Source organism: Rhynchophorus ferrugineus, unplaced genomic scaffold (genome assembly GCF_030347505.1).
Source record: "Rhynchophorus ferrugineus isolate W39M unplaced genomic scaffold, kcgeb_rfMv2 rfM9, whole genome shotgun sequence".
Classification (NCBI taxonomy): Eukaryota; Metazoa; Arthropoda; class Insecta; order Coleoptera; family Curculionidae; genus Rhynchophorus; species Rhynchophorus ferrugineus.
The window spans coordinates 35,595,199-35,612,784 of record NW_027472588.1 but is presented as its reverse complement, the minus strand read 5'-3'; the positions used below and the strand labels follow the sequence as shown (position 1 = coordinate 35,612,784).

The 17,586-nt window shown below is 31.2% G+C and overlaps 1 protein-coding gene across 2 annotated transcripts in view; it reads right to left on the bottom strand.

Annotated features, from left to right (window-relative positions):
• The window catches only part of Dyrk2 (Dual-specificity tyrosine phosphorylation-regulated kinase 2), a 123,851-nt gene extending 106,598 nt beyond the window's left edge, over positions 1–17,253 (bottom strand). Inside the window, exon 1 of one of the 2 annotated variants that reach the window (XM_076414643.1) lies at positions 16,892–17,253. In XM_076414643.1, the coding sequence (XP_076270758.1) occupies positions 16,892–16,906 (15 nt within the window). In that variant the 5' untranslated portion in view covers positions 16,907–17,253. The remainder of the gene's footprint in view (positions 1–16,891) is intronic. The other variant, XM_076414641.1, reaches the window with a different exon arrangement.
• Positions 17,254–17,586: the final 333 nt, after the last annotated feature.

The following is a 17,586-nucleotide window of genomic DNA, read 5'->3' as shown; positions in this document are numbered from 1 at the left end:
TAATAAAAAATACAACATAATTAATGAGTCATGCCAGAAATGGAAGAAAATCTAATTTTTTTACGATATTCCGATGACGTGCGATCGAGAACATTAAACATTATTCTGCTTAATCTATTTACGCGCTCATGATGCAAAATACTACGTAATTATATATCCACCTAAAATACTGTTACGACTAAATGATGTTAATTATAATATTGCTGTGAGGTATTTGTTAATTTTGACGCGAATGGTTCAATATATTTTACGAAACAATTTCTTAACAATAAAACATATGATTTAATTATCCAGTTCAATATATCTGATAATATTCATGGAATTCATTACTACTGTCGAAAATGAATATATGAATAATGAGAATATTACTGAGAATTAACACATTTATAGATATTATTGCGTTTTGGTTAATTTTGCAGATTAAGTGAGGGCTGCAAGATGATCTGATCATAGAAAAATTGTAATAATTGCCGGATATCTTCTATGTTGCTTTATTATTCATAAACGATGTGAATCACGGTTTTTTTCGGAATATTTTATTTCGAATAAATTTGTGTAAAATATATAAATGACTTAATTGTTGTATAATTAATATTCAATACTAAATTGTTCAACTATTAAAAGCGTTTTATTGCATTACATTGTTGATAAAAACAGCGATATTGTATTTTATTCATTTTACATATTGTAATTGGCGCATGTGATACTCAACACAATAAGTGTGTAATTTTTGGTAAAAAAGGGCGTAGAACTATTTGTAGATTCAAATGAAAAAAGTTTTATATTTAGTTATCATTATAATGCATACATTGTTAATGTTGATTACCTGAGATCCAAGTCATTTTATTTCAACAAAGAACAACGAGAGTCTCATAACCGCATATAATGTTTTAAACACCCCGTAGGTCAGGTCAGGTGAATGCATAACAGTACGGGATTTCTAAACCACGACCAGGTGTTAGCCGAGTCAGGGTGGGTGGTATGCAATTTGATTTCAAAACTTCCGTCGACTTGGAGTGGCTTTTGACGAAAAAAAAAGTAACCGTCAATATTTATGTGTTGTGGGAAACGACATAAACATAACAACTCGACTGGCCATGTGTGAGTGTAATGTGTGTGTAGGTACAGCAGCGTTCATAAATAAACGAACACTTGTTCGTAAACGAAATGCTGTATAAAAAGTGGATGTAGTAAACAGCTTGTTTTTGAACCGTAATCTAATGAAGTTTTAATGAAATAACTATGAATTTTTCATATTTTTTCAAATAATATTATGTAAGGAAAAACCTAATATCACATGTTAAAAATTAAGTCTAAATGTGCTCAGTGAACTATTAGGAACCATGTAAAGAAAGGTTGTGCTTTGAGAACCTGGGTAAGAAGGATAAAGCTTTATACTTACCCACATATCTGCTTAAGAGTGGTTCTTTCATGATCGCAATATTAATATTGCTCTAAAGCAATTATCGGGATAATGTGAAAGGTAAGGGATTAATGTGAAACAAGCTTTTCTTGGTTTAAAAATAAACGTCTTATACCTAGTGTAGAATTTCATAAACGTATTAAACATGTTTTATTCATATTACTTTTCCTGGAACATCCTAATAATTGAATTTAACTTTCATATAGATTTCAATGCTTGATTGCATTATAGCAATTTACGTACTGATCACAGTAATTTCTTCCCAATTAACCAATATATTTTCCTATATTTTAATTCCAGTTCTTTAATTTTCTTTTTTACATGTTCCTTCCAGGGAAGTTGTATATCAAGATTCATTCCGAGGTACCTGTTAAACCACACATACTGGCTGTAATATAATATTTTAATAGTTCAGTCTGTTTTTTCGGTAGCATTTTCTGTAGCTTATGAACTAGGCCGTCATACGATACTTTATCGAAGGAATCTGCTACATCTAGGAATATAGTTGACACCTTGACACGTCAGCAACCAGGCTATGTAAGACTAATTTTAAATGGTTTCTAAGTTGACACTGGTCAGTTGGGAAACTTAGTGCCGATGACTGTGGTTTGGAACCAACGAAGATCGATCCAGTTTAGGTAAATACGTTGGCAAAAACGGTCAATCAACTATCACATCATTTAATAAAAACATTGATTTATATCGCATAAAAATGAACTTAAAAATATCGAGTGGAGATTTAGAAAATGTTTTTAATTGGAGATATCAGATTCAGAATTAATGAATGGGTCTATTTCTTTTTCAACAAAATCGATCCTGATTTATTCGCATGATAAACCGATAAAAGTTCGTGCGTTCTGTATTTGGAGAAATTGATTTTGCATCGATATAATTTTACTAACTAATAGTCGTTCTTATAGATACTACTTTCTTTTTCGACGTCGGAGAAAAAAATCGTCGCTAATTAGTACTGCATGCATTTGCTAATCGAAATAGATGGGTAGGATTCATTAACAAGAAAGCGAAGTTAATTTTCAGTTGTGACGATCGAAAGTAATGTTGATTCGTGCTTAAATCCTTTCGTTAATTGAAATTTGTCGCAATATACTATCACATTCTCCTTAATATTGTCATTGCATATGTCTGGATGTAAAATATTATGTTAATTTTATGTATTGTGAACATTTTCTAACAGAAAGAGTAACAGCGTCTCGTTTGTTCTTGGTTTCAGGGCTATCTTAATCCACAAAGTCAATTTCTTGCTATTTTCAATTTTATGTTTACTCTATATCATATTTGATTTAATGGAAAGTAAGTTATTTAAGCTTTTTTGAGTGAATTAGATAATTGCTTATCATTTTTAATACACTTTTTTAAATTTAAAACACACACACAGACATACTATATATAGTTACTCGCTATATTTATGGTATGTTATAATAGTCATCGATCATAGTTTTATGTTCACTCAAATTAACTTGGTGTTCTTTCGCTAACCGCTAAATTTCTTTGCTCCACATTTTTAATATATTATATGAAGTTAATACTGCGAAGGATTTTGTTTTTATAACTTTGGAGCTTATAAATAAACCAATATCTGTGTAACTCCGAAGTTGCAGCCCAAAGTAACTCCAAGTTCATATAATAACAATATTAATCCATCTCCATGATAGGTTAAATTGGAAACATCATGCTAGTAGACAAGCAGCAGAGTAGATCACACTCAAAATCAAGCAACTGTACTAGTTAGTCGGAAGGAAGACTCCCAATTTGACCTCAAATAAAAAACATTCGTTTATCGTTTAATCCTAAAGTCAATTTGGATCTATGGGGTGTAAATATTGGGTTGTACTAAAATATCAAACCAATTAGTAGTTCAGCGCTGCCTAAACAAAATCCTACGATTAATTACCAATGCTTATCGCTACGTAAATAACGAAGAACTGCACGATGACCTCGAAACTAAATAGATATACCAAGTGATCTAAGATCTCGCATTGAAACATAAAATAAGGCTACTAAATCACAGTAACATGTAAACAATATAGTTATTGGGCGGTAGGCAGCAAATAAGAAGAACGAAGCGATCCAAACCACACGAATTTGTTCAGTGTATAAGTTACTCTTAACTAGTTTAGTTTTATTTTAATTTGGGATATATATACTGATGTATCTAATCCATATTAATCTGCCTTGCTTGCCTATTAATGGAAATACAACAGAACAATTATTACAAGTAATAAGAACAAGTAATTAATTTATAAATTAAGATTCTATAAAGTATATTTAATGTAAGATGTATTTAATTGAAAAAAATAACAGAATGCAGAATTACTCTAGAACTGACTGGTTAACTATATTTTTATATTCGAAATCTACACGTATAGACTTTGTAGTATTTAATCTAATTCGCCATCTTATCGACAGTTGTTTGTCATCTGTTCTATTCTCTGTCTATTTACCTGTTTATTTATTTTTGTTTAAATATTTAGCTACTTATTAGATAGTATCTTGCCTTCAATTTACTTTGGAGTTATTGAGATTATACAGCCAGTAGGGTGAAGTTTCAAAATATTTGCTAAATACCAGGGAAATATTTTCGCTTTAAACAGTCTCCATTCTGCTTAAATATCGTTTGTTTGTGCAGTCAATAAAACCTTCTGAAGATAAAACATTTGTCAAAAATAGGAGTGAAAAGCGACTATTGATCATTAAAAACTATTTTCATTATTATTTTGTTCTTATGACATGTGACATTTTAAAATATATATTTATTAAGTTCGATTTTTGGTGGATAGATTAAAACATACATATTTACAAAAAAAAAAACGATTGATTACCAATGCTTATCGCTACGTAACCAACGAAGAACTGCACGATGACCTGGAAATCAACAGGATTTGCGAAGTTATCCAATATTTCGCCTTGAAACACGAAAGTAGATTACTAAATCATACTAACGTGGAAGCAATACAACTACTGAATAGCGCACAGGATGTCAGAGGATTGAAGCGAACCAAACCATACGAACTTATATAAAGTTTATACCTTTAGTGGAAACTATAGCTTAAGTTATTATAATTTTATAATTGAGGAATACATATTGATGTATTTTCTCGCAGACCTCTTGCTTGCGAATTAATCCAAGTACAAATGAAATGTAGTAATAAATTTATTTATAATTCAGATAGTACCAAGCGTATCTAATAAAGATTAACATAAAAAAAAACAAAAAAGGATTTTAGAAAAAAATTTATATCCCCAAATACTTGAAGCTTATTTAAAATTTTGTCAGGGCAATCTAATAAATGTCTCAACTGACATATAGTATTGATAGTTTGACTGATTAAATACAACCTATCAATACTATATGTCATTTTATCGTTGATTAACGGATTCAGACGTAAAAAAACAATAACGGAGATTGCAAAACGCATACCCTTTGAGAACACAAAGCGTAGTCTATTGCAATATTTATAAATATCATACAATTAAATTTATTGTGGCAATTGAATAACAAAATAGCTCATTCACGATGTTCGGCTCATCTCATTGTTTCCAGATCGTGTGGCAACCTTGTGAGCTGGGATAAAAGCGTTAAAGCCAATTACGCCAGTGACATTTACGCCAATTTCTTGTATCTGGTTGAAGGTAAATTAATCAACAACTGACGAGTTTCAATATGAATATTATATTATATTATGTCGAATAATAATCATTGGATTTTATTCCGTTGAGATATGATGCATGGACTAAGTACGTAATAATTTTATATTTTGAGACTTGGCTATATTAAGGGTTGTTAGACTCCATCTGGCGTTCCTAATTAGAAGTTTGACCTTTATAATCAGAACGTTTGGTCATTTAAGAAGGACTTTTTATGACTTTGGACATAGACTGTCAAGACAGGAGTGGCATGGATGTTGGCGATGAATCTCCATCAATCCTTCGCCACTATAAAACGTTGGTATAATGTAGCCGCAGTTTATTCAGTGATAAAAGTCTTAAAGGTCATTTAAAACTAGTTTTTGCGCCAGAGAACGTTGATAATGTGTGCGAAAAGATATTGCAAGATCGTAATATGACGTACTATGAGAATGGGTCATCCTTGAGCGATGAGTATTAATCACATAATTTGATTAATGCTCAAAAAGATGCTCGTACTAATTTGTGCAAATAAATGACCAAAGATATAATCGCTGTGCATCAAAAGTTCTGTATAGCACTTATGTAAGCGTATGAAGTCCTAAACAAAACAACGATCCATTGTATTAGTCTTCCAAGACGAGCAAAATCTGACAAAAGTGATGTTCGCCTGTTTCTTCGCAATAACTGTACCGTTAGAGCAACGTAGAAGGATGAATTTTGAATGGTACGCAACAATTTTTCGCTTCATTAAATACAAAAAAAAGCGACAACGGCAACAAAAAAAAGAAGGCTTATTCAATAAGTATCTATTTAAGTGGCCAAAAAGTCAAATTGATGATACAGCCTGGGTATGTCACCAAATGACAATGACAAATGGCAATTTTTGGAGGCTGAAGAAGCTATTGATGCAGTCAAAAACCAAGTACCTTAATCAGGGTGGCAAGACTGATCTGTTTTTTTAAATTATTTATTATATCAGTCTAGTAAATAACATTAATAAGCTGAAATTTTTATCCTAATTTCGCAAGGTTTTGAAATTACAAAGTATTTGTTCTAGGATAGACACTTTTTGCTTAACATCTATGTCACTGTTTCTAATGTCCACTGAGTTTCACTTATAACTTCATTGAACTAGATTAAATTATTTTACTTTCTTTAATCTTGTTATCTAAGCCATTATTATCTAGGAGCCAGAGAGCATCTGGCAGCTCATGTCTTTCAGAATAGTTCTTCATTCACATTCAGGTCTATATGCAGATTATCATCACGAATGTATCATGGAGCATCAACAATACTTCGCAGTATCTTGTTTTGGAATATTTGTATGATATTTCTATTGATTTGGCTGGTATAACCCTAGAGTTTAATATCATAAGTCTCTATATAGTCATATCTAGTTGGTAAAGCAAAAGCTTATTATATTATCGACGGGATTGAATATTTACTCAATAACCAGTGCATTTTTTATTTCACATGACTTCCTGACATGAGTTTAATGTTATTGTTAATGAAATCAATGTACGTTGCTTTATTTTGATGCGCTAGTTTCTAGCCCAGCTTTGTATTTCAGCAATAGCTGTTTGCATATGTATCAGTAATGTTTGCATTGAATGTAAACAAATCCCTGTGTACAGCAGATAAAGGACAGGTTCCAATACACTTCACTATACCACATCTGTTTGTATTTCCCTCAAGTTAGAATAGTCATCTTCTTGTTTGACTCTGAAATATCGGTCAGTTATGTATGAAACTAAAATGTATGAGTATTGACCAGGCAGAAGCATTTTAATATTATGCTTTAAACCATCATGCCAAACTTTATCGAGCAACCTCTAAAAATATTGCAGAACAAATTTTATTTTCTTCTTGTGATTTTTCTATGACATTGGTGATTCTGTGAACTTGATCAATCGTGAAATATGGTTTCCCGAAACCCAATTGGTGAGCCGGAATAAGATGATTTTCCTCAATGATTGATTTTATGTTTTTCAACAGAAGTTTTTCAAATAATTTGGATATTGTTGGTAATAGTGATATTGGCCGATATGACGCTGTTTGTAGCATATTTAAATTTAAGTATCATTTTATCATAAAATATAGTCTTTGTTAATATATTTTTAGAGCACGAGAATTTTTATACAGATAAATAGTGGTACACTAATTGGAGAAAAACTTTGCTGTTTATTTCATTTAATCCACCACGATGTCAGTTTCTCACGCATCATTCATAACGACGGACACAATTCCAACGATGAAGATATTCATTTTATTGGACCTGATTAAGTCCATCAACCTTTCCATTGATTCCGAATGCAACCAGCCACTTAAAATCCCTTCGGTTCGACCTTCTGACCTATTAAATCGTTCAACAGAGTCGCCGGGTCGACGGCCACGGAAATCGACAATCGAAACAAACGATATTCCGCGTCAGCTATCAAAGCCTGCTTGGTGATTTAGAGTAGGGATGGAAAGGAAGGTTTTGAGAGGTAGGAATTATAGAGATTTATTTAAAAAATATAGTGCTAGTGACCCATGATTGGTACTTACCCTTTTCCAAACTTGGTGTAGATTACAAAAGGACGCTTTTGGAACATCGAGGACACATACCTCGGTACCACTTCGTACAGTATACATCTCTCTTCTAATGAAAATATTTCTTAATATTTATGAGTTTATTCTATGACCTTATTGTCTTAATATTTTGTTTACATTTGCGTTGTTGTAATTATTTAAAGAAGTGTTTTAATATATGTCTTCATGTGAATTTTCTGTGGAAAAGTAGACCTGGGTAGGACGAAGTTATCCCTAGTTTAGAGTGTGTCGGTTTTTGGGGACTTGTGAAATTAATCTTCTAACAAATGATGTGTATTCCTCGAAATTGTGTAAATATGCATGAATGTGGTTATTTGGGTTGTTATCCGGTACTATCTGATAAAATAATAAGCAGTATCTATCTAAATCTCTTTGTCTAAACTTTGTCTCATTTCATAAAAATCTGTAATAGTAGTCTATTCATATCTACTTGTGATTCTCTTGATTTCCGAAGTGTTATTGGATATCTGAAGATCTCAGTATAAATAATAAGTCCTGTAGTATCTGGATGCACCTACATTACTCTGAGAACTTTGTTCAGAAAAAATTGTCTTGTATTTATAATACTTTTCGTGGAAAACGTCCATAACTAAAATCCGTATGTTCATATAGATTTAAATACTTGCTAATATAACAGCCATTTATTGCGTACTGCTAATCGTGATTTTCTTCCAATTAACTAATACGTTTTCCTATATTTTATATATAACTCCAGTTCTTTCTTTTTATTTTCTACATGTTCCTTCCAACGAAGTTTTACACCAATATTCATTTTGATATACTTAGAGTTGTTGTTATTTGGAACGATTATTTATAGTTATTGGTGCTTGTATGGTCTGATTATTTGTGAACCGCACTGTTTAACCCTTTAGACTACCAATTCTTTCTAACTTTCAACCTATTCTAACCTTTGGTAATTCGTTAAGCTTTACTGACAATAATTACAATAACTGACTGATATTTAATATTAGGCCTATACATTAATTTTAAACGATTTACAACAGATAGTGTTAGAGTCCATTAACTCGCACTGAGTACATTTCTATCCAGCTTCATATTGAAACCTCACTGGCAGGATTTTGGGCAAAACAGGAAAGATTTTTTACATCGTATTGCAACTGGTGATGAAAAGTGGATCCATTGCTATAAGCCAGAGTGAAAGAAATCACGAAAATTGATGATTTCAAGCTAATGCTCTGTATTTGACGGCATCAGCTTGGTGTGGTACATTATGATATGAAAGACACATCATTCTTTCGAGATAGAATCCATAAATTGCCTGAAAGATGAGAAAAATAATGGCTATCGCTAGCCAATACTTTGAATAAAATACATTGCATCGATTTTTTACAATAAAAAAAATTCCCTTATATCACCCTTCTTCCTTTATAATTCCCTTTCTTAATGAATGTAAAAACAATATAATATCAGACAATAAACACAATCATCGTTAAATAATTTTACTGATTACGGTTTATAGCGCCTTTACTATGATATATATTTCCTGGGTCATATATTCTCTAAAACACAAGTCACTTTCACACATTATTCATTTTAAATATTCGCTCTTTTAATTGTTCAGCTTATTATAAACATGAATTCTTAGTTGGCACTTAGAGGGACTACCTTTTTCTCGATCATTACGCTGCAGGAGTAGGCATTTCCTTTATGGTTTTTGGTTTTTGATTTATAGTTTAAACAAAATTATAGAAGGTCATGAAATATAACGTTAATATAATGTTTGAAATTTAAATATGTAAATTCATTTTGAAAAAAATGAAAAAAAAAAACTAAAAAAACTTGCAACAACCCATTATATATAGCAGAGGTGTGACTTTGGACTGAACCCACACAATCCTACTACTGCAGTCGATCAACTGCAACTGAAAGCAATGAACTAATGAGCAGCCAGTGTACAGTTGCAAAACTAAACATAAATAAGTTCGACGTTATTGATTATTGACCCAAATAAATGAATTATTGCGATTGTATGAACAAATCGTGTAGCACAGAACATTGCTAATATATGTAGTACTGTTTACTGATCACCGGCATCTAGATCTTCATTTTTTTAACATGTAAAATCCTTTTAAAGGTATATCCAATGAATCATTAATATTAAATAGTCTATATTGAACAATATGGAGACACGACCACAACAAATATCTACTGTAAGTATTTAAAAACAAAATTGTAGATTCCAAATTCTCGTTCATTTACATTTCATTATATTATCGAAAATCTTTGACAACAAACTACTGAAAACAATGTGTTGATGAATCATGACCACATATTACAGGATATACAAAATATGAAATATTAAGTTTGAAATAATGCTGGTTTCAATGACTAATATTGCGATTTGAATGAATAAGTTGGCTTTATTTCCTTTCTTTATTTTAACTTTATTAAACTTACTGTCATCTATTAATGGACTACTGCGAAATTTTATAGTTTGCGAGTTTTCTTGTATTGATTAAGCATTATTTTTACGCATAGAAATATCACAAAAAAATTTTTACAAAGAAATTGAACCGACTTCAAAAAATAAATAAGGAAGCTCACTAAAAAGTAAAAAATAATCAAAATTAGATTCAACTTCACCAACTTAGGTACTTAGGCACCAACTTCAGACTGATCAGTTGGTAGTAGTTAAAACTAATATTATAAATAGATAAATAGGTTTAGGTAGGTATTAAGCTAAATTGTGTGTATATAGTAGAATATAAAATACACGTTTTAGTTGGGTTAAATAAGATTTTAATTTTAATTTAATTTTAATTGTTTAATTTTACTTAGTGATTACAACGATTATTATCTACATAACTTATTTTAAAACATTTTTTTGTGTTAAAAATGTAAGCTTAATAATTTTTTAGTCTTTACTGAGCTCCTTATTTATAAAAAAATATATGAAAGCTATGTACGTGCCTTTGAAATTTGAGGGTTTCTTTCAATTCAACCACCTTTCTCCTAACAGATCCTGAGTTGGTTCCAATGGGACCAACTTGGAAGTGCACTCTTTCGAATATATATTAAAAAAAATATGCGGGCGAATATAGAACCTTCGAAGTCGTTTAAAAACCAAGGAAAGACTTGATAAATATCATATCACATAACACTACAAAACACCAGAGACCAAGGAACAATCAAAACAGTGTGCTTGAAACAAACACCAGTGTACACTTGTGACTAACATATTCTCAAGATTTATCCCTCTGCAATTATTTTCAGATTCCAAACATGAAGAGATCGCTAGGTGGTAGGATATTTAGGTCGAATGACTGACACAAATACCTATTTTGATTGCCTTTAGATTATGTTGGGAAACAAAACATTTCTTTTCCGAAAAATATATCTATCATTCAAAAAAGCATTGGCAAAGTACCACCTTTGTTATAATAGTGATGCTTCAAACTGACAGTATAAGAAGGTTCTTTTTCTCCCGTACATAACTGTACAGTTATCACTTGATAGATTTCCATTATTCAAACAGCATAATAACTTTTCTCGGCGATTTTTCTGTATATAAATCACAAACACACCTTTATAAAATATTGCGTAAAATATTATTCACTGCGTTCTTGCATAATGCCAGTTAACGAGCGATTTCTGTACAAGAGACAAAACATTTTACCAAGTGCAGTTTTACATTCGATCTCCAACGAGCGTAATGGCGTTTCGCCATCAGTTTTTCTCCATAAATGCGTGCGAGTTCGTTTTTACAGCCTTCTGCGAACGAGACGGTAGCCGATCAAAGTCGCACACCGTTCAATTACTTCATAGATCAGAAATTAGTTCTTGAAATTTATCACTGCGATACGGCGAACAATGAACCGAATGATTTAATCAGTTAATTATAAACATTTAATTAATTTCTAGTTGCTAGGTATGAGATATCTACTTGGTACTTGCAATGAATGATATTTACGAATTGTTATTAAGATTCAAAGGGATTAAACTTAAAAGGTTTAGCAAAATATATGTCGCCTTTAGCACAGGTCAGAGAACGTTTTTAACAATATTTTTGGAATTACTCACAGGAAACCCGGTAAATGATATGTATAGTCTATTCAAAGTTATTTTGTACATACGTCATCTAAGTTTGTGACGTCAGAATGTCTCAATGTTACCGCATGAACTATGAGTTTTAGTTCAGTTGGGCTTTGCTATACAACAAAATCTAATCTAAATAAAATAATTGAACAAAAATGTAATTAAATATAATTTATTTTAACATTATAGTACATATAAAAACTACATTTAATTATATAGCCACAGTAGTTTATGGGTTAGAGTTATAACCTCTTATCACTATTGCTTTCAAGAATTTTGCTACGTCTGACAACTCGAAGACTTTGATAGGCTTATTCCTTTACGTGTTCCAACTAATCGGACAGCATTTTGTATCTTTACAACTGGAATAATAACTCTAAAACGAATTTACAAATTGCGGTAGGCAATACATTAAACACCTTGATGACGTATGTACAAAAAAACTTTGAATAGACTATATATGTTAAAGTTCTCTTCGTTATAGATAGTGTACGATATTATATTTAAAAGTATTGTTCTTTTTACCATTTAAATTCTATTTTTGAAGGCCAACAAAAATATGTCGCAGGGTCGAGTTTCAGATATTTCCATCACTCAAGTGTTCTCTACTAATTTTTCTTTTCAATATTTTGCTTAAAATCCTCAATTTAATCTATACATCTCCCAGAAAGTTTTCGCAATAAAGAGTGTCAATTTCAACTGTGGATATATTTTTTAAACTTCAGCAAAACAATTTTTTAAAATTATTAATATATTATTACTAGTCGTTGCAGACTAACTTATAATTTGTTCCTACAGTAACTTAAAAAATGCATTTTCCAGGGACCCATTGGCCCTTACTTAGTCTGCAATAAAATAAACATTAGTATTACTTCTCGTTGTTTCTATTGGTTCTCTTGAGCCTGTGTCCTAGTTAAGTGCTTTTCAAGACCTCGCTGTTAACATGGAGGTGGAGTTTTTCCTCATGTCTTGTTGTGAATCTCTCAATTTCCTCTATGAATGTTGTAATCCGAAGGTTTCTGTGTAAGTAATTATTCCTATATTATCTGGATGGATCCACAATACTCCTCAGTACTTTGGTTCTCGCAGAACATCTCCATAACTAAATTTGATAGGTTTTAGTACCTACTTGTACAAAACCAACTTATTATGTAAGGGTAAGTTAGATTTTCTTCCAAATAACCAATACTTAATTTCCTCTTAATATGCTCCTTCCAGTGAAGTTTTGCCTCAAGATTCATCCCAAGCTACTTAGCACCGAAATGATATATAACATAAACTTTAAAATTAATTTTAGAACCTTAACGTAATTTAGTTACATGAAGTAATCTCTTGGCTATATTCCTTCATATCAATGGACAATATTTAAAGTATATCTGAATCTAAATGAGCTATGAAGTATGATACTTTTTCTGGAGACCAATAGCCCTATATTATTTTTTGAAATAAAATGGTTTTATATCAGAAGATATAAATTTCAACATTTTCTATCTTTTGAAACTATCTGATGCAATTTTATAGTTTAATATAGCCAGGCAACGTTATTGACACAATTTTAAAAATACTGGTCTATTTATATTAATTTTTGTTGAAATATTAGGAAAATATGGCACCATTGGGTCCTTTTATATCTAATCTTTGAGTATCAAGTCAATTTAAATATTTGTACGTTTCTTACTGATGCAACCATTTTAAACTTAACGCGTGTTTAACATTTATTGTACTAATTTTTGCAATATTTACTTGATATATATTATAGAATTGGATATATTCAATATAAGTTGTGGATTACCATATCATATGTTTTGGACCATTTTCCTATCACATGATTATCGTTCTTTCTGAACCATTCCCAAATTTGGATATCCTTATTGCCATCACTAGTTCTACATCTTCTAAATCAAAATTCACTTGTTCGTTATAAATAAACGATTTAAACTCTTTATAAGCTATGAGCTCTTTAAGCGATACAATTTTTGTATTACCTAAATTACTTTATTATTACTTTTATTCTTTGAATGCAAAATGATTGCCTTTCAAGTTCTTTTTATTTTTGGAAATATAAAAGTTACAGGGCGCTACGTCTGATTAATATGACAGCTGGGGCGTGGTTACAGTGTTGTTTTTTTTGCACTTGATTAATTTCATTCTTAAATTGATTCGGTAGCCATTCGTAATCAATTCTTTCTGTTATTCAAGTTTTACTTGATTTTTTTGCGCGCACTCGTTTATCTTCAATCTCTTCACTGGCATTTATATTATACTTTATACCAACTTTATATACTTTATACCAACTTTATAACAAGAATAAATTCGAAAGCCCTGATCTATTATTTATAACAAATGACAATCAACGGGCAATCAAAATGGCTGAAAATATATAGATTTACTCTAGACATGGTTGCCTAACATAAAACCAAAAAAAAAACAACAAAACAACACAAAGAATATATATGTTACTTTTTGAATAAATCCCGTATATATATTTTGCATATACGTAACTATGCTAAATCTCGAAATACGTTGTTTCTATTTCTATTTAATATGTTTTTAATAATTTACTTCTTATATATGCAAAAAGTGCAGTTTTCAGTGCAAAAAAAACGAGAGGTATCTCTTCATTTAACGTAGGTTCTGGTCAAGGTTGCCGACTATTAAGAAAGACCGGTAAGTGGTCAAGGTAAGACATCAAAAGTCATCACTATCAAACCAGCCTGGTTACTGACTCGTCCGAAGACATTAGACGTAATTTAAATTAATTTCGTACGTGATATTCGTGCAAAAAGGGTCAGCACAAAAGAAAAAAGCCCGAACAAGTATCAACCACCTGTGTAGGGCAGGTGAAATCTCTCAATCTGGGCAATACAAAATCCGTCCTTGTTACCAGCTGACAATTGATTGGGCATGACGGTTTTCATCCAATGGACATACAAAACAGCTGGGCTTTAGAAACCTTTCGATAACTGTTCCAAAAATAGATTTTTACCTGCTTTGTATGTGGGTATTTTATTTTTGCTTTTAAGTGAAATCTATTTTATTAAAATATTAAATATTCTTGTTAAGAAACAAAATATATTTTTTTAGTGTAATGTTAGTAGTATTGTTGGTGATAAAAGAAAAAATAACATTATGAATGAAAATAAATTTGATATTATTTCGGAAACTGAGATGCCAATGATTTATTTGTTATTATTTCTTATCAATGCTCGTGTGGTGTGTTTATAATTAATATTAGTTTGACGTTGTAGCGTTAAGCTTCAATATTTATTGTTATAATTAAGCTTATCTTGTGCACTGCTAATTTAAAAAATGACCGACAAGAGACGTCTGGTTTATTGATAAGTAAAGGAAGTTCTACGTCGACTATTGCGTTTTGAATCTTTGTTGTGGAACGATCAAATAAAGCCGAGATTAGATTTTGCGACTATTTTAATCTGGATATTTGTATTATTTATTGTCAACATACACCACACATTCTAGTTTTAGCTAAGAGAGTTTCTGCGAAACTTTTGGTGTTATTCCGTTGATATTATGCTGATTAAGATGATTAATGATGGCATTGAATTTGTCTAGCATTGGAACTTTCTAATACCCATAAAAACTAGACTTGGTCTATAATATTGAATCGTTATTTTTATTTTGGTACCTCTAAACAAAGACTTTTATGCCTTTTATGTTTCAGTAATATATGTTCTTTGTGTGCATTGGTTCATATTATTATGTTTATACTCAAAACCAGCAACGTCGATAGTATATGCCCTTCTAGTTAACTTTGATATTTTGTCTTCATTACATCTTTGGAAGAATGATATTATTTTTGAGTTCCTCTATTTTCCTCTCTATTTTTATATTTACAATGTGAATTAAAAGGTAATAATGTTTCCCTTAATTATTTTTGAAAATATTGAGTAAATTTTCTTGATTGATTTATAAAAGTATTACCGAACCAATATTTATGAAATTATAGAGAGAACTGTGATAAAGTGATCTATGAAATAATTAAAGCTACTATAAACTATACAAATTATACAAGAATTGCCAGTTTAATTAGTAGAAAAGAGCTTAATAGCATAATACACTAAAGTGAATGGTCATCAAGACTTAACTGGTCTATAAAATTAAGAACCAAGGGGCAAATATGATTAATTAGCCTGACATTTAAGTAAGTACAGTCAACGATGGAGAAAGGATGCTTGTCATCAGACAATCAAACTTACCTAATTAAAATAATTTAAAAGAAACTCTTAATCGACATTAATTATTATACATTCACAAATATTAATTAATTTCAATAAAATTTTATGTTAATTGTCTTTGTTGTCAACAAAATATACGCAAATTAATAAATTTCCGTAAAACTCCAAAAATATCTATTAATTATTAATTTGTTTAAGTACTTCTTGACGATATGAATTAGTCTGATTAGAAAGATAATTAGAATATTATTTATATTTTCAGATTTTAGCTTAAAGGTATCAATAAATTATGCTTTATAATGGTTATAATCAAATATTTATGTAGACAAAGAAAATAACGAGTAAAAATAAGTTTTTAATATTAAACTTTGTTGCATTATTTAAATTGTTTAATCATGAACAATACATAAACACTTGGGAAGCGTTCTGACTCAGTTAATGCGTCGAATTATGCTTATTGTTTTCTAGGTTCAATCTATTTTAAATCCAGGTAAGTTCTGAAAACAATGATCAAGTAACAATGTCATGATATGGCAAGGTACAGGTGTCGGTACATTTAATGTTGTAGATTTTTTGTACTTGTTTCTTTTAAGAAAATATTTTATTTTATGATTTAGGATTGTTTAGAAGATACATTTATGTTTGTAATGATTCTTAATATGTAGAATTATTTGTATCAAATTAATATTAGAATCAGCAGTTGTTTAACCCACATTAGAATCCTCAAAAAGAATTAGAAGTAAATATATAAAATCTTTTAAGGAATTATAACACGTGTTTCTCTTCAGATTCTTTTAAAATAAATGAATCTAAGTCTTCAACTCCATGCAGTTACGAACCAGACAGTGCAACACCAAAAAGACTAAAAACAATTTCGAACTATTGTTCTGTCGAAACAATAATTAAGTAAAAGTGTTTATTTTATAAATCAAAAATAGTCTGTAAAAGTATCATTATTTATTGTTGTTGGACTTACCTCAAACACTAACATCTTCCCGATGGGAGAGAACGGGAACAAAACCAACACGAAAATTAAACAGAATCTTCCAAAATAAACGATGTCTCGCGATTAGACAAACAATTCAACGCGATATCAGTCCATAACCGACCATTCCTCTTCTGTTAATTCAACCTAATACGGGACAGAAGGACCTTAAATAAAAACAAAACGAAAAAAAATCGACGGGCGAGAAACTCGCTCCACACAATCGGTCGTCGATGGGACGGGCTGCGAGCGTTACGATACCCGGTCGCAGGCTAACTGCACGATAATAGGTCTGCGTCGACTACACGGACGGAGAGAACTAACTGATCGCCTATAGACGACCGCCGTGATATCAGATCATTCACTTTGGAAGTTGGGGACGCGCGCTCTGTGTCTGTGTGTGTGTGTGTGCGAGTGTCTAAGCGCGGGAAGGGGGCGAGAGGCGAAAAAACGAGGCCGGATCCTCCGGTGCATCGGTGAAGAGGTAGAAGGTCGTTCGCACCAGCTGACGGAGGTGGTTTATTGCTCAATATTAAGGAACATTGGGAAACATTGAGAGCCGTCGCTCTTTTTTCCTTGGGGGTCGTTGAACTTCGTGTTGTCATCCAGGAGGAATTCTACAACAAAGATGCTGTGACGTTTCTTTTAGCGTTCGTGATTTTTCGGCGGCCATTCTTGTTTTTATT